Below are 15,964 nucleotides of genomic sequence, written 5' to 3'. Positions count from 1 at the left end.
CGTGGTTCTCCGGCTGCGTCCACCTGGTGACAGGAAAATGAGGAACGAGGTCATTGGGAACCCATCTCCATTCTACGTGGCACAACATTGGCATTCATGTGGCGGGCGGGCAGCAGAATCCGGCCCAATGGTACAGATTTAGTGAGTATAATTAAATCTTTTTTTGAAATAAAGTTGAACACTTAAGTTTAATTTGCGCTAAGCAATGGTGTTTGCATGTTTGGGAGGTTTGGTTTCATTTCAAACTTTGACTGTTTTGTGATTAGAGAGTTTACCATGTTAAAAACCAAACAGGAGCACTGGAATTTGCTTAGCAACCAGGGGCCACTTTAAGTTTGAAATTCTTTTTGCATTTAGTTAAGGCTGGACCCAAGGCAGCTGGAGGTAGGTAGCTGGAGGAGAAACAGCACTCCCAACTGTGCCAGAAGCAGAGAAGCAGAACAATGAAGTCATGGGAAGGAAGCAAGTCCCAGAGACTAATGAACAAATGGTTCGAGAAACCTTGGAATTACAAGAGATGTTCCAGGAAAATGGGGGTCAAAACAACAAAGGACCTGGAAATTGTAAAAAGGTACTGTTCATTGAAGTTAAAGGAAGGGACAGAGAGAGAGAATCTCCAGTTAAAGACAGCTGAAAAGTACAGACCTGATGGAGTCGGCTAGCAAGAAGCCAGTTATCTGAAGTAATCCTAAGGTTGGTGATATCTTAATGCCTGTGAAGCAACAGTGATCTATTGTGGTGGCTGTGTCCTTAGAGATCGTGTGGAAGATTGAAAGCACATGGCAATTCAAAATAGAAAATCCTTCGAAGGAGATTCTACAATCCTCAAAATTACTTCTTGCTGGAAGAAAGAGCTGAGGGAAAACGTTCTTTGGACGAAGATTCTAAGGCATGTCTTTTCAAGACTTAAATTTGTGAAACACTTGAGTGGAAGTCAGAGCCCATTGAGGCCAGTTGGCTCACAGTGTAAGAAACATCTGGGGGGAATTGAGGAGGAATCTACAGAAGTTAAATTGGGTGTATCTGCCACTTGGTTTTAGAGTGGGCTGTGAAGAGAAGTCAGGGATTGCAGTGAAAAATCAATGATTAAACACTTTCCCTTTCCTAAAAGCTGCTCCCTTAGACAAAAGCCTTTCAAACAGCAGCTGTTACAAGTGTCAGAGGATTCCAAGAAAGCCCCCAGCACTTCAAAACCGTCACATTCCCTGAGAGCCATTAATTTTGTAAGCACCCATTTAGCTTCACCGAGCAAGACCTCACTAGCCTGTGATTGACTGTTTCCAGGTTCAGGCATAACTGTCTGATGGATGATTTATTTATTGTTCCCTTCACGTTTGAATGCATCTCAAGTACAGTTCTTTGATGCGAACCACAATGTTTACAAACACGCTTGCAATGATTGTCTGCTCCTCACCACATCAAAGGAGCTAAATAGTTTAATTTCCTCATTTCTCACCTCCAGGTTTCATTTGCCCGTTTCACTGTCTAACTGGTCCCCTTAACTCTCCACCGGAGGCTGTGTCTGGTGCCGGCAAGATCCTGAACTTGAACTAATGCTCGGCTCCGTATTACTTCACTTCTTTGGGACTCTGTGTAGTCCCAGAAATGGCCACCGGTTCTGGTGGTGCTGCAGGATAAGAGCACTCATTGCTGACTATTTGATTGCATGGCAGCTCCCGGAGGCAGGATATCCACTTGGATGGGGGCAGAAGTTCTGGCTGAGCCAATTAAAGGCCCTATTGTATCTAAATGGCTGACGGGTGAGCTGGCCATTTGAAGCACACTTGCCTCTGACTTTTACATTGGTGTGCAGAAGGAGCATACTTGTAGAGTAAAGTTCTGCCACCCATATTTTCTCTCCCTCCCCCGCACCCCCAATTTTCTTCCTGCAACTTCCCCAATCCCCTCACTCTCTCTATCTCTCTCTCTCGTATACCTCTCCAAATTGCTCTCCCCAAATCTCTTCCCCAATTTTTTTCTTTTCTTTCAGTTCTCCTCACCTTCCAGCATTGTCATTCACTTTTCCTTCATACTTTCCTCTCCATCTTTCCACTCCCAATCCCTGTGCTGGTCCCTGCCCACTTCCTTAGTTCTCAAGTTCCTTCGGTGATATCACCTGGGTATGAGGGAAACAACCTCACACAAAGGGAAACCTCTGAAGGGAGTGAAGCATCAGTTTGCTCACAACCATTCAGTTATTTCACCCTGCCTACTTCAAGCCCAGCTGCTTGGTGGAATTGTGAAAAGTAGGAAAAATGTGCATGGGGAAAAAAGAGGATAAACTGTCAAGTTCATTGGAACTGACAAATCAACCACCAAAACCGTTAGACGTCATCTGTTGGAGGAACCTGTTAAGTTATTAAGGTTTTCAAAATTATTCCTTTCAATGTGGCTGCTTGCGTGAAGTATGTCAGGCTTCTGGCATTAAAAGGAACTCAACAATTATCACAATCTTGAGGAGACTACACAGTTGTTCCTAATCTTCTACGTCTGCCCTGATGGTAAATTTGCTACCAATCAACGCATACTGGAAAATTGAACAGCAAAGCATCCATGATATTCCCAAATCCACTCACTGCCAGTGGGCAAGGCTTCCAATTCTAGCACTGGCTTCAAAGTTTTCTCCAACCATGGAATCAATCTGCTAGTTTAAAAAGTAATATTCAAAATTTCTCAACTCACCATTTGGACTGTGTGCTTCAAATGAAATCCATTGTTCCAGGTCCTTTAGGGTATCAAAGTTGTCTAGATGAAATGCTTTTTCATGGGATCCTGAAATCGTCACAAGCTCAGCATGATTAGCAGAGCCAATACCGATGGCAAAAACATTAAGCCCTCTATCTCTGATGGCTCTGGCAGCTTCAGACACATGATCGCCTGACTCTCCATCTGTAATCAGTATGAGGTATTGTTGTATTCCAGGCCGGCCCCCTTTTGAGCTATCAAAGTAGTCGATTGTAAAGTTCAGTGCTTGGCCGGTATTTGTACCCCCATGTAACTGCTGAATCTGATGAACAGCTTTCAGTAATACTGCTTTGTCATCATATTGATCAAGCTGAAATTCCAAACGTGGCTTAGTGCTGAACTGTATGATGCCAATTTGGACTCTGGTTTTACCAAACTCATTTTTGTTGATAAAGCTTATTATAGCTTCTTTTACTTGTTCAAAGTTTTGAGAGTGTATACTACTTGATCCATCGATTAGGAAAATGATGTCCGCCACTTCTGGATTACTGCCCGCTGCAGGAAAATAAAACAAAAAAGATTTGTTTGCAATTTCATCATTTGTGCCAGGAAGCAGAGGGACTTTTAAGCAATCTATGTTTGTATTGTTGGATATTAGAAGTAAAGGTAGTGTTTCTCCGGCCGCGTTCACCTGGCGACAGGAAAATGAGGAACGAGGTCATTGGAGAACGCATCTCCATTCTACGTGGCACACCGTTGGCGTTCATGCGGCGGGCGGGCAGCAGAATCCGGCCCAAAGGTACAGATTTAAGTGAGTATAATTAAATGTTTTTTTGAAATAAAGTTTAACACTTCAGTTTAATTTGCGCTAAGCAATGGTGTTTGCATGTTTGGGAGGTTTGGTTTCATTTCAAACTTTGTCTGTATTGTTATTAGAGAGTTTACATTGTTAAAAATCAAACAGGAGCACTGGAATTTGGTTCACAACCAGGGGCCACTTTAAGTTAGAAAGACTTTTTGCATTTAGTTAAGGCTGGACCCAAGGCTGCTGGAGGTAGGTAGCTGGAGGAGAAACAGCTCTCCCAACTGTGCCAGAAGCAGAGAAGCAGAACAATGAAGTCATGGGAAGGAAGCAAGTCCCAGAAACTAATGAACAGATAGTTCGAGAAACCTAGGAATTACAAGAGATGTTCCAGGTAAACTGAACTCAAAAGAACAAAGGAACTGGCAATTGAAAAAAGGTACTGTTCATTGAAGTTAAAGCAAGGGAATGAGAGAGAGAGAGAGAGTCTCCAGTTAAAGACAGCTGAAAAGTACAGGCCTGATGGAATTGGCTAGCGACAAGCCAGTTATCTGAAGTGATCCTAAGGTTGGTGATATCTTAATGCCTGTGAAGCAATAGTGATCTATTGTTGTGGCTGTGTCCTTAGAGATCGTGTGGAAGATTGAAAGCACATGGAAATTCAAAATAGAAAATCCTTCTAAGGAGATTCTACAATCCTCAAAATTACTTCTTGCTGGAAGAAAGAGCTGAGGGAAAACGTTGTTTGGACGAAGAATCTAAGGCATGTCTTTTCAAGAGTTAAATTTGTGAAACACTTGAGTAGAAGTCAGAGTCCATTGAGGCCAGTTGGCTCACAGTGTAAGAAACATCTGGGGGAAATTGAGGTGGAATCTACAGAAGTTTGATTGGGTGTCATCTGCCACTTGGTTTCAGAGTGGGCTGTGAAGAGAAGTCAGGGATAGCAATGAAAAATCAATGATGAAACACTTTCTCTTTCCTAAAAGCTCCTCCCTTAGACAAAAGCCTTTCAAACAGCAGCTGTTATAAGTGTCAGAGGATTCCAAGAAAGTCCCAGCACTTGAAAACCGTCACATTCCCTGAGAGCCATTAATTTTGTAAGCACCCTTTTAGTTTAACCGAGCAAGCCTCACTAGCCTGTGATTGACTGTTTCCAGGTTCAGGCATAACTGTGTGATGGATTATTTATTTATTTTTCCTTTCACGTTTGAATGCATCTCAAGTACAGTTCTTTGATGCGAACCACAATGTTTGCAAACACTCTTGCAATGATTGTCTGTTCCTCACCACATCAAAGGAGCTAAATTGCTTCAGTTCCTCATTTCTCACTTCCAGGTTTCATTTGCCCCTTTCCCTGTCTACCTGGTCCCCTAAGCTCTGCACCGGAGGCTGTGTCTGGTCCCGGCAAGATGCCGACATTGAACTAATGCCCGGCTCTGTACTACTCCACTTCTTTGGGACTCAGTGTAGTCCCAGAAATAGCCACTGGTTCTGGTGGTGCTGCAGGATAAGAGCACTCACTGCTGACTATCTGATTGCATGGCAGCTCCCGGAGGAAGGATATCTTCTTGGATGGGGGCAGAAGTTCTGGATGAGCAAATTAAAGGCCCTATTGTAGTTAAATGGCTGAAGAGTGAGCTGGCCATTTGAAGCACACTTGCCTCTGACTTTTATATTGGTGTGCGGAAGGACCATACTCGTAGACTTACGTTCTGCCTGCCATATTTTCTCTCCCTTCCCCGCACCCCCAATTTTCTTCCTGTAACTTCCCCAATCCCCTCACTCTCTCTATCTCTCTCTCTCGTCTGCCTCTCCGAATTACTCGCCCCAAATCTCTTCCCCAATTTTTTTCTTTTCTTTCAGTTATCCTCACCTTCCAGATTCGTCATTCACTTTACCTTCATATTTTCCTCTCCATCTTTCAATTCCCAATCCCTGTGCTGTTCCCTGCCCACTTCCTTAGTTCTCAAAGGGCAGCACGGTAGCATTGTGGATAGCACAATTGCTTCACAGCTCCAGGGTCCCAGGTTCGATTTCGGCTTGGGTCACTGTCTGTGTGGAGTCTGCACATCCTCCCCGTGTGTGCGTGGGTTTTCTCCGGGTGCTCTGGTTTCCTCCCACAGTCCAAAGATGTGCAGGTTAGCTGGATTGGCCATGATAAATTGCCCTTAGTGTCCAAAATTCCCCTTAGTGTTGGGTGAGGTTACTGGGTTCTGGGGATAGAATGGAGGTGTTGACCTTCGGTAGGGTGCTCTTTCCAAGAGCCGGTGCAGACTCGATGGGCCGAATGGCCTCCTTCTGCACTGTGAATTCTATGATTCTATGAAAGTTCCTTCGGTGATATCACCTGGGTGTGAGGGAAACAATGTCACACAAAGGGAAACCTCTGAAGAGAGTGAAGCATCAGTTTGCTCACAACTATTCAGTTAGTTCACCCTGCCTACTTCAAGCCCAGCTGCTTGGTGGAATTGTTAAAAGTAGGAATAAATGTGCATGGGGAAAAAAGAGGATCAACTGTCAAGTTTATTGGAACTGACAAATCAACCACCAAAACGGTTAAACGTCATCTGTTGGAGAAGCCTGTTAAGTTGTTAAGGTTTTCAAAATTCTTACTTTCAATGTGACTGCTTGGCTGAAGTATGCCAGGCTCCTGGCATTAAAAGGAACGCAACAATTATCACAATCTTGAGGAGACAACACAGTTGTTACTAATCTTCTACGTCTGCACTGATGGTAAATTTGCGACCAATCAACGCATACTGGAAAGATGAACAGCAAAGCATCCATGATATTCCCAAATCCATTGCCAGTGGCAAGGCTCCCAATTCTAGCACTGGCTTCAAAGTTTTCTCCAACCATGGAATCAATCTGCTAGTTTAAAAAGAAAAATTCAAACTTTTTCAACTCACCATTTGGATTGCGTGCTTCAAATGAAATCCATTTTTCCAGGTCCTTTAGGGTATCAAAGTTGTCTAGATGAAATGCTTTTTCATGGGATCCTGAAATCGTCACAAGCTCAGCATGATTAGCAGCGCCAATACCGATGGCAAAAACATTAAGCCCTCTATCTCTGATGGCTCTGGCAGCTTCAGACACCTGATCACCTGACTCTCCATCTGTAATCAGTATGAGGTATTGTTGTATTCCAGGCCGGCCCCCTTTTGAGCTATCAAAGTAGCCGATTGTAAAGTTCAGTGCTTGGCCGGTATTTGTACCCCCATGTAACTGCTGAATCTGATGAACAGCTTTCAGTAATACTGCTTTGTCATCATATTGATCAAGCTGAAATTCCAAACGTGGCTTAGTGCTGAACTGTATGACACCAATTTGGACTCTGGTTTTACCAAACTCATTTTTGTTGATAAAGCTTATTATAGCTTCTTTTACTTGTTCAAAGTTTTGAGAGTGTATACTACTTGATCCATCGATTAGGAAAATGATGTCCGCCACTTCTGGATTACTGCCGGCTGCAGGAAAATAAATCAAAAAAGATTTGTTTGCAATTTCATCATTTGTGCCAGGAAGGAGAGGGAGTTTTAAGCAATCTAGGTTTGTATTGTTGGATATTAGAAGTAAAGGTCGTGGTTCTCCGGCTGCGTCCACCTGGTGACAGGAAAATGAGGAACGAGGTCATTGGGAACCCATCTCCATTCTACGTGGCACAACATTGGCATTCATGCGGCCGGCGGGCAGCAGAATCCGGCCCAAAGGTACAGATTTAGTGAGTATAATTAAATCTTTTTTTGAAATAAAGTTGAACACTTAAGTTTAATTTGCGCTAAGCAATGGTGTTTGCATGTTTGGGAGGTTTGGTTTCATTTCAAACTTTGACTGTTTTGTGATTAGAGAGTTTACCATGTTAAAAACCAAACAGGAGCACTGGAATTTGCTTAGCAACCAGGGGCCACTTTAAGTTTGAAATTCTTTTTGCATTTAGTTAAGGCTGGACCCAAGGCAGCTGGAGGTAGGTAGCTGGAGGAGAAACAGCTCTCCCAACTGTGCCAGAAGCAGAGAAGCAGAACAATGAAGTCATGGGAAGGAAGCAAGTCCCAGAGACTAATGAACAAATGGTTCGAGAAACCTTGGAATTACAAGAGATGTTCCAGGAAAATGGGGGTCAAAACAACAAAGGACCTGGAAATTGTAAAAAGGTACTGTTCATTGAAGTTAAAGGAAGGGACAGAGAGAGAGAATCTCCAGTTAAAGACAGCTGAAAAGTACAGACCTGATGGAGTCGGCTAGCAAGAAGCCAGTTATCTGAAGTAATCCTAAGGTTGGTGATATCTTAATGCCTGTGAAGCAACAGTGATCTATTGTGGTGGCTGTGTCCTTAGAGATCGTGTGGAAGATTGAAAGCACATGGCAATTCAAAATAGAAAATCCTTCGAAGGAGATTCTACAATCCTCAAAATTACTTCTTGCTGGAAGAAAGAGCTGAGGGAAAACGTTCTTTGGACGAAGATTCTAAGGCATGTCTTTTCAAGACTTAAATTTGTGAAACACTTGAGTGGAAGTCAGAGCCCATTGAGGCCAGTTGGCTCACAGTGTAAGAAACATCTGGGGGGAATTGAGGAGGAATCTACAGAAGTTAAATTGGGTGTATCTGCCACTTGGTTTTAGAGTGGGCTGTGAAGAGAAGTCAGGGATTGCAGTGAAAAATCAATGATGAAACACTTTCCCTTTCCTAAAAGCTGCTCCCTTAGACAAAAGCCTTTCAAACAGCAGCTGTTACAAGTGTCAGAGGATTCCAAGAAAGCCCCCAGCACTTCAAAACCGTCACATTCCCTGAGAGCCATTAATTTTGTAAGCACCCATTTAGCTTCACCGAGCAAGACCTCACTAGCCTGTGATTGACTGTTTCCAGGTTCAGGCATAACTGTGTGATGGATTATTTATTTATTGTTCCCTTCACGTTTGAATGCATCTCAAGTACAGTTCTTTGATGCGAACCACAATGTTTACAAACACGCTTGCAATGATTGTCTGCTCCTCACCACATCAAAGGAGCTAAATAGTTTAATTTCTTCATTTCTCACCTCCAGGTTTCATTTGCCCGTTTCACTGTCTAACTGGTCCCCTTAACTCTCCACCGGAGGCTGTGTCTGGTGCCGGCAAGATCCTGAACTTGAACTAATGCTCGGCTCCGTATTACTTCACTTCTTTGGGACTCTGTGTAGTCCCAGAAATGGCCACCGGTTCTGGTGGTGCTGCAGGATAAGAGCACTCATTGCTGACTATTTGATTGCATGGCAGCTCCCGGAGGCAGGATATCCACTTGGATGGGGGCAGAAGTTCTGGCTGAGACAATTAAAGGCCCTATTGTATCTAAATGGCTGACGGGTGAGCTGGCCATTTGAAGCACACTTGCCTCTGACTTTTACATTGGTGTGCAGAAGGAGCATACTTGTAGAGTAAAGTTCTGCCACCCATATTTTCTCTCCCTCCCCTGCACCCCCAATTTTCTACCTGCAACTTCCCCAATCCCCTCACTCTCTCTATCTCTCTCTCTCGTATGCCTCTCCAAATTGCTCTCCCCAAATCTCTTCCCCAATTTCTTTCTTTTCTTTCAGTTCTCCTCACCTTCCAGCATTGTCATTCACTTTTCCTTCATACTTTCATCTCCATCTTTCCACTCCCAATCCCTGTGCTGGTCCCTGCCCACTTCCTTAGTTCTCAAGTTCCTTTGGTGATATCACCTGGGTATGAGGGAAACAACCTCACACAAAGGGAAACCTCTGAAGGGAGTGAAGCATCAGTTTGCTCACAACCATTCAGTTATTTCACCCTGCCTACTTCAAGCCCAGCTGCTTGGTGGAATTGTGAAAAGTAGGAATAAATGCGCATGGGGAAAAAAAGAGGATAAACTGTCAAGTTCATTGGAACTGACAAATCAACCACCAAAAGCGTTAGACGTCATCTGTTGGAGGAACCTGTTAAGTTATTAAGGTTTTCAAAATTATTCCTTTCAATGTGGCTGCTTGCGTGAAGTATGTCAGGCTTCTGGCATTAAAAGGAACTCAACAATTATCACAATCTTGAGGAGACTACACAGTTGTTCCTAATCTTCTACGTCTGCCCTGATGGTAAATTTGCGACCAATCAACGCATACTGGAAAGATGAACAGCAAAGCATCCATGATATTCCCAAATCCATTGCCAGTGGCAAGGCTCCCAATTCTAGCACTGGCTTCAAAGTTTTCTCCAACCATGGAATCAATCTGCTAGTTTAAAAAGAAAAATTCAAACTTTTTCAACTCACCATTTGGATTGCGTGCTTCAAATGAAATCCATTTTTCCAGGTCCTTTAGGGTATCAAAGTTGTCTAGATGAAATGCTTTTTCATGGGATCCTGAAATCGTCACAAGCTCAGCATGATTAGCAGCGCCAATACCGATGGCAAAAACATTAAGCCCTCTATCTCTGATGGCTCTGGCAGCTTCAGACACCTGATCACCTGACTCTCCATCTGTAATCAGTATGAGGTATTGTTGTATTCCAGGCCGGCCCCCTTTTGAGCTATCAAAGTAGCCGATTGTAAAGTTCAGTGCTTGGCCGGTATTTGTACCCCCATGTAACTGCTGAATCTGATGAACAGCTTTCAGTAATACTGCTTTGTCATCATATTGATCAAGCTGAAATTCCAAACGTGGCTTAGTGCTGAACTGTATGACACCAATTTGGACTCTGGTTTTACCAAACTCATTTTTGTTGATAAAGCTTATTATAGCTTCTTTTACTTGTTCAAAGTTTTGAGAGTGTATACTACTTGATCCATCGATTAGGAAAATGATGTCCGCCACTTCTGGATTACTGCCGGCTGCAGGAAAATAAATCAAAAAAGATTTGTTTGCAATTTCATCATTTGTGCCAGGAAGGAGAGGGAGTTTTAAGCAATCTAGGTTTGTATTGTTGGATATTAGAAGTAAAGGTCGTGGTTCTCCGGCTGCGTCCACCTGGTGACAGGAAAATGAGGAACGAGGTCATTGGGAACCCATCTCCATTCTACGTGGCACAACATTGGCATTCATGCGGCGGGCGGGCAGCAGAATCCGGCCCAAAGGTACAGATTTAGTGAGTATAATTAAATCTTTTTTTGAAATAAAGTTGAACACTTAAGTTTAATTTGCGCTAAGCAATGGTGTTTGCATGTTTGGGAGGTTTGGTTTCATTTCAAACTTTGACTGTTTTGTGATTAGAGAGTTTACCATGTTAAAAACCAAACAGGAGCACTGGAATTTGCTTAGCAACCAGGGGCCACTTTAAGTTTGAAATTCTTTTTGCATTTAGTTAAGGCTGGACCCAAGGCAGCTGGAGGTAGGTAGCTGGAGGAGAAACAGCTCTCCCAACTGTGCCAGAAGCAGAGAAGCAGAACAATGAAGTCATGGGAAGGAAGCAAGTCCCAGAGACTAATGAACAAATGGTTCGAGAAACCTTGGAATTACAAGAGATGTTCCAGGAAAATGGGGGTCAAAACAACAAAGGACCTGGAAATTGTAAAAAGGTACTGTTCATTGAAGTTAAAGGAAGGGACAGAGAGAGAGAATCTCCAGTTAAAGACAGCTGAAAAGTACAGACCTGATGGAGTCGGCTAGCAAGAAGCCAGTTATCTGAAGTAATCCTAAGGTTGGTGATATCTTAATGCCTGTGAAGCAACAGTGATCTATTGTGGTGGCTGTGTCCTTAGAGATCGTGTGGAAGATTGAAAGCACATGGCAATTCAAAATAGAAAATCCTTCGAAGGAGATTCTACAATCCTCAAAATTACTTCTTGCTGGAAGAAAGAGCTGAGGGAAAACGTTCTTTGGACGAAGATTCTAAGGCATGTCTTTTCAAGACTTAAATTTGTGAAACACTTGAGTGGAAGTCAGCGCCCATTGAGGCCAGTTGGCTCACAGTGTAAGAAACATCTGGGGGGAATTGAGGAGGAATCTACAGAAGTTAAATTGGGTGTATCTGCCACTTGGTTTTAGAGTGGGCTGTGAAGAGAAGTCAGGGATTGCAGTGAAAAATCAATGATGAAACACTTTCCCTTTCCTAAAAGCTGCTCCCTTAGACAAAAGCCTTTCAAACAGCAGCTGTTACAAGTGTCAGAGGATTCCAAGAAAGCCCCCAGCACTTCAAAACCGTCACATTCCCTGAGAGCCATTAATTTTGTAAGCACCCATTTAGCTTCACCGAGCAAGACCTCACTAGCCTGTGATTGACTGTTTCCAGGTTCAGGCATAACTGTGTGATGGATTATTTATTTATTGTTCCCTTCACGTTTGAATGCATCTCAAGTACAGTTCTTTGATGCGAACCACAATGTTTACAAACACGCTTGCAATGATTGTCTGCTCCTCACCACATCAAAGGAGCTAAATAGTTTAATTTCTTCATTTCTCACCTCCAGGTTTCATTTGCCCGTTTCACTGTCTAACTGGTCCCCTTAACTCTCCACCGGAGGCTGTGTCTGGTGCCGGCAAGATCCTGAACTTGAACTAATGCTCGGCTCCGTATTACTTCACTTCTTTGGGACTCTGTGTAGTCCCAGAAATGGCCACCGGTTCTGGTGGTGCTGCAGGATAAGAGCACTCATTGCTGACTATTTGATTGCATGGCAGCTCCCGGAGGCAGGATATCCACTTGGATGGGGGCAGAAGTTCTGGCTGAGCCAATTAAAGGCCCTATTGTATCTAAATGGCTGACGGGTGAGCTGGCCATTTGAAGCACACTTGCCTCTGACTTTTACATTGGTGTGCAGAAGGAGCATACTTGTAGAGTAAAGTTCTGCCACCCATATTTTCTCTCCCTCCCCTGCACCCCCAATTTTCTACCTGCAACTTCCCCAATCCCCTCACTCTCTCTATCTCTCTCTCTCGTATGCCTCTCCAAATTGCTCTCCCCAAATCTCTTCCCCAATTTCTTTCTTTTCTTTCAGTTCTCCTCACCTTCCAGCATTGTCATTCACTTTTCCTTCATACTTTCATCTCCATCTTTCCACTCCCAATCCCTGTGCTGGTCCCTGCCCACTTCCTTAGTTCTCAAGTTCCTTTGGTGATATCACCTGGGTATGAGGGAAACAACCTCACACAAAGGGAAACCTCTGAAGGGAGTGAAGCATCAGTTTGCTCACAACCATTCAGTTATTTCACCCTGCCTACTTCAAGCCCAGCTGCTTGGTGGAATTGTGAAAAGTAGGAATAAATGCGCATGGGGAAAAAAAGAGGATAAACTGTCAAGTTCATTGGAACTGACAAATCAACCACCAAAAGCGTTAGACGTCATCTGTTGGAGGAACCTGTTAAGTTATTAAGGTTTTCAAAATTATTCCTTTCAATGTGGCTGCTTGCGTGAAGTATGTCAGGCTTCTGGCATTAAAAGGAACTCAACAATTATCACAATCTTGAGGAGACTACACAGTTGTTCCTAATCTTCTACGTCTGCCCTGATGGTAAATTTGCTACCAATCAACGCATACTGGAAAATTGAACAGCAAAGCATCCATGATATTCCCAAATCCACTCACTGCCAGTGGGCAAGGCTCCCAATTCTAGCACTGGCTTCAAAGTTTTCTCCAACCATGGAATCAATCTGCTAGTTTAAAAAGTAATATTCAAAATTTCTCAACTCACCATTTGGACTGTGTGCTTCAAATGAAATCCATTGTTCCAGGTCCTTTAGGGTATCAAAGTTGTCTAGATGAAATGCTTTTTCATGGGATCCTGAAATCGTCACAAGCTCAGCATGATTAGCAGAGCCAATACCGATGGCAAAAACATTAAGCCCTCTATCTCTGATGGCTCTGGCAGCTTCAGACACATGATCGCCTGACTCTCCATCTGTAATCAGTATGAGGTATTGTTGTATTCCAGGCCGGCCCCCTTTTGAGCTATCAAAGTAGTCGATTGTAAAGTTCAGTGCTTGGCCGGTATTTGTACCCCCATGTAACTGCTGAATCTGATGAACAGCTTTCAGTAATACTGCTTTGTCATCATATTGATCAAGCTGAAATTCCAAACGTGGCTTAGTGCTGAACTGTATGATGCCAATTTGGACTCTGGTTTTACCAAACTCATTTTTGTTGATAAAGCTTATTATAGCTTCTTTTACTTGTTCAAAGTTTTGAGAGTGTATACTACTTGATCCATCGATTAGGAAAATGATGTCCGCCACTTCTGGATTACTGCCCGCTGCAGGAAAATAAAACAAAAAAGATTTGTTTGCAATTTCATCATTTGTGCCAGGAAGCAGAGGGACTTTTAAGCAATCTATGTTTGTATTGTTGGATATTAGAAGTAAAGGTAGTGTTTCTCCGGCCGCGTTCACCTGGCGACAGGAAAATGAGGAACGAGGTCATTGGAGAACGCATCTCCATTCTACGTGGCACACCGTTGGCGTTCATGCGGCGGGCGGGCAGCAGAATCCGGCCCAAAGGTACAGATTTAAGTGAGTATAATTAAATGTTTTTTTGAAATAAAGTTTAACACTTCAGTTTAATTTGCGCTAAGCAATGGTGCTTGCATGTTTGGGAGGTTTGGTTTCATTTCAAACTTTGTCTGTATTGTTATTAGAGAGTTTACATTGTTAAAAATCAAACAGGAGCACTGGAATTTGGTTCACAACCAGGGGCCACTTTAAGTTAGAAAGACTTTTTGCATTTAGTTAAGGCTGGACCCAAGGCTGCTGGAGGTAGGTAGCTGGAGGAGAAACAGCTCTCCCAACTGTGCCAGAAGCAGAGAAGCAGAACAATGAAGTCATGGGAAGGAAGCAAGTCCCAGAAACTAATGAACAGATAGTTCGAGAAACCTAGGAATTACAAGAGATGTTCCAGGTAAACTGAACTCAAAAGAACAAAGGAACTGGCAATTGAAAAAAGGTACTGTTCATTGAAGTTAAAGCAAGGGAATGAGAGAGAGAGAGAGAGTCTCCAGTTAAAGACAGCTGAAAAGTACAGGCCTGATGGAATTGGCTAGCGACAAGCCAGTTATCTGAAGTGATCCTAAGGTTGGTGATATCTTAATGCCTGTGAAGCAATAGTGATCTATTGTGGTGGCTGTGTCCTTAGAGATCGTGTGGAAGATTGAAAGCACATGGAAATTCAAAATAGAAAATCCTTCTAAGGAGATTCTACAATCCTCAAAATTACTTCTTGCTGGAAGAAAGAGCTGAGGGAAAACGTTGTTTGGACGAAGAATCTAAGGCATGTCTTTTCAAGAGTTAAATTTGTGAAACACTTGAGTAGAAGTCAGAGTCCATTGAGGCCAGTTGGCTCACAGTGTAAGAAACATCTGGGGGAAATTGAGGTGGAATCTACAGAAGTTTGATTGGGTGTCATCTGCCACTTGGTTTCAGAGTGGGCTGTGAAGAGAAGTCAGGGATAGCAATGAAAAATCAATGATGAAACACTTTCTCTTTCCTAAAAGCTCCTCCTTTAGACAAAAGCCTTTCAAACAGCAGCTGTTATAAGTGTCAGAGGATTCCAAGAAAGTCCCAGCACTTGAAAACCCTCACATTCCCTGAGAGCCATTAATTTTGTAAGCACCCTTTTAGTTTAACCGAGCAAGCCTCACTAGCCTGTGATTGACTGTTTCCAGGTTCAGGCATAACTGTGTGATGGATTATTTATTTATTTTTCCTTTCACGTTTGAATGCATCTCAAGTACAGTTCTTTGATGCGAACCACAATGTTTGCAAACACTCTTGCAATGATTGTCTGTTCCTCACCACATCAAAGGAGCTAAATTGCTTCAGTTCCTCATTTCTCACTTCCAGGTTTCATTTGCCCCTTTCCCTGTCTACCTGGTCCCCTAAGCTCTGCACCGGAGGCTGTGTCTGGTCCCGGCAAGATGCCGACATTGAACTAATGCCCGGCTCTGTACTACTCCACTTCTTTGGGACTCAGTGTAGTCCCAGAAATAGCCACTGGTTCTGGTGGTGCTGCAGGATAAGAGCACTCACTGCTGACTATCTGATTGCATGGCAGCTCCCGGAGGAAGGATATCTTCTTGGATGGGGGCAGAAGTTCTGGATGAGCAAATTAAAGGCCCTATTGTAGTTAAATGGCTGAAGAGTGAGCTGGCCATTTGAAGCACACTTGCCTCTGACTTTTATATTGGTGTGCGGAAGGACCATACTCGTAGACTTACGTTCTGCCTGCCATATTTTCTCTCCCTTCCCCGCACCCCCAATTTTCTTCCTGTAACTTCCCCAATCCCCTCACTCTCTCTATCTCTCTCTCTCGTCTGCCTCTCCGAATTACTCGCCCAAATCTCTTCCCCAATTTTTTTCTTTTCTTTCAGTTATCCTCACCTTCCAGATTCGTCATTCACTTTACCTTCATATTTTCCTCTCCATCTTTCAATTCCCAATCCCTGTGCTGTTCCCTGCCCACTTCCTTAGTTCTCAAAGGGCAGCACGGTAGCATTGTGGATAGCACAATTGCTTCACAGCTCCAGGGTCCCAGGTTCGATTTCGGCTTGGGTCACTGTCTGTGTG

The 15,964-nt window shown here is 43.4% G+C and overlaps 1 protein-coding gene across 1 annotated transcript in view; it reads right to left on the bottom strand.

Moving 5' to 3' along the window:
* Nucleotides 1-15,964, bottom strand: part of LOC140425872 (collagen alpha-5(VI) chain-like) — a 52,202-nt gene that overhangs the window by 25,604 nt on the left and 10,634 nt on the right. The window contains exons 4-5 of the mRNA XM_072510252.1: nt 9,598-9,708; nt 6,101-6,358 (exon numbers count right to left, since the gene is read on the bottom strand). Of these exons, the coding sequence (XP_072366353.1) occupies nt 6,101-6,358; nt 9,598-9,708 (369 nt within the window). The remainder of the gene's footprint in view (nt 1-6,100; nt 6,359-9,597; nt 9,709-15,964) is intronic.

Source organism: Scyliorhinus torazame, chromosome 6, assembly GCF_047496885.1.
Source record: "Scyliorhinus torazame isolate Kashiwa2021f chromosome 6, sScyTor2.1, whole genome shotgun sequence".
Lineage (NCBI taxonomy): Eukaryota > Metazoa > Chordata > Chondrichthyes > Carcharhiniformes > Scyliorhinidae > Scyliorhinus > Scyliorhinus torazame.
This window is presented reverse-complemented; position numbering and strand designations above follow the sequence as displayed.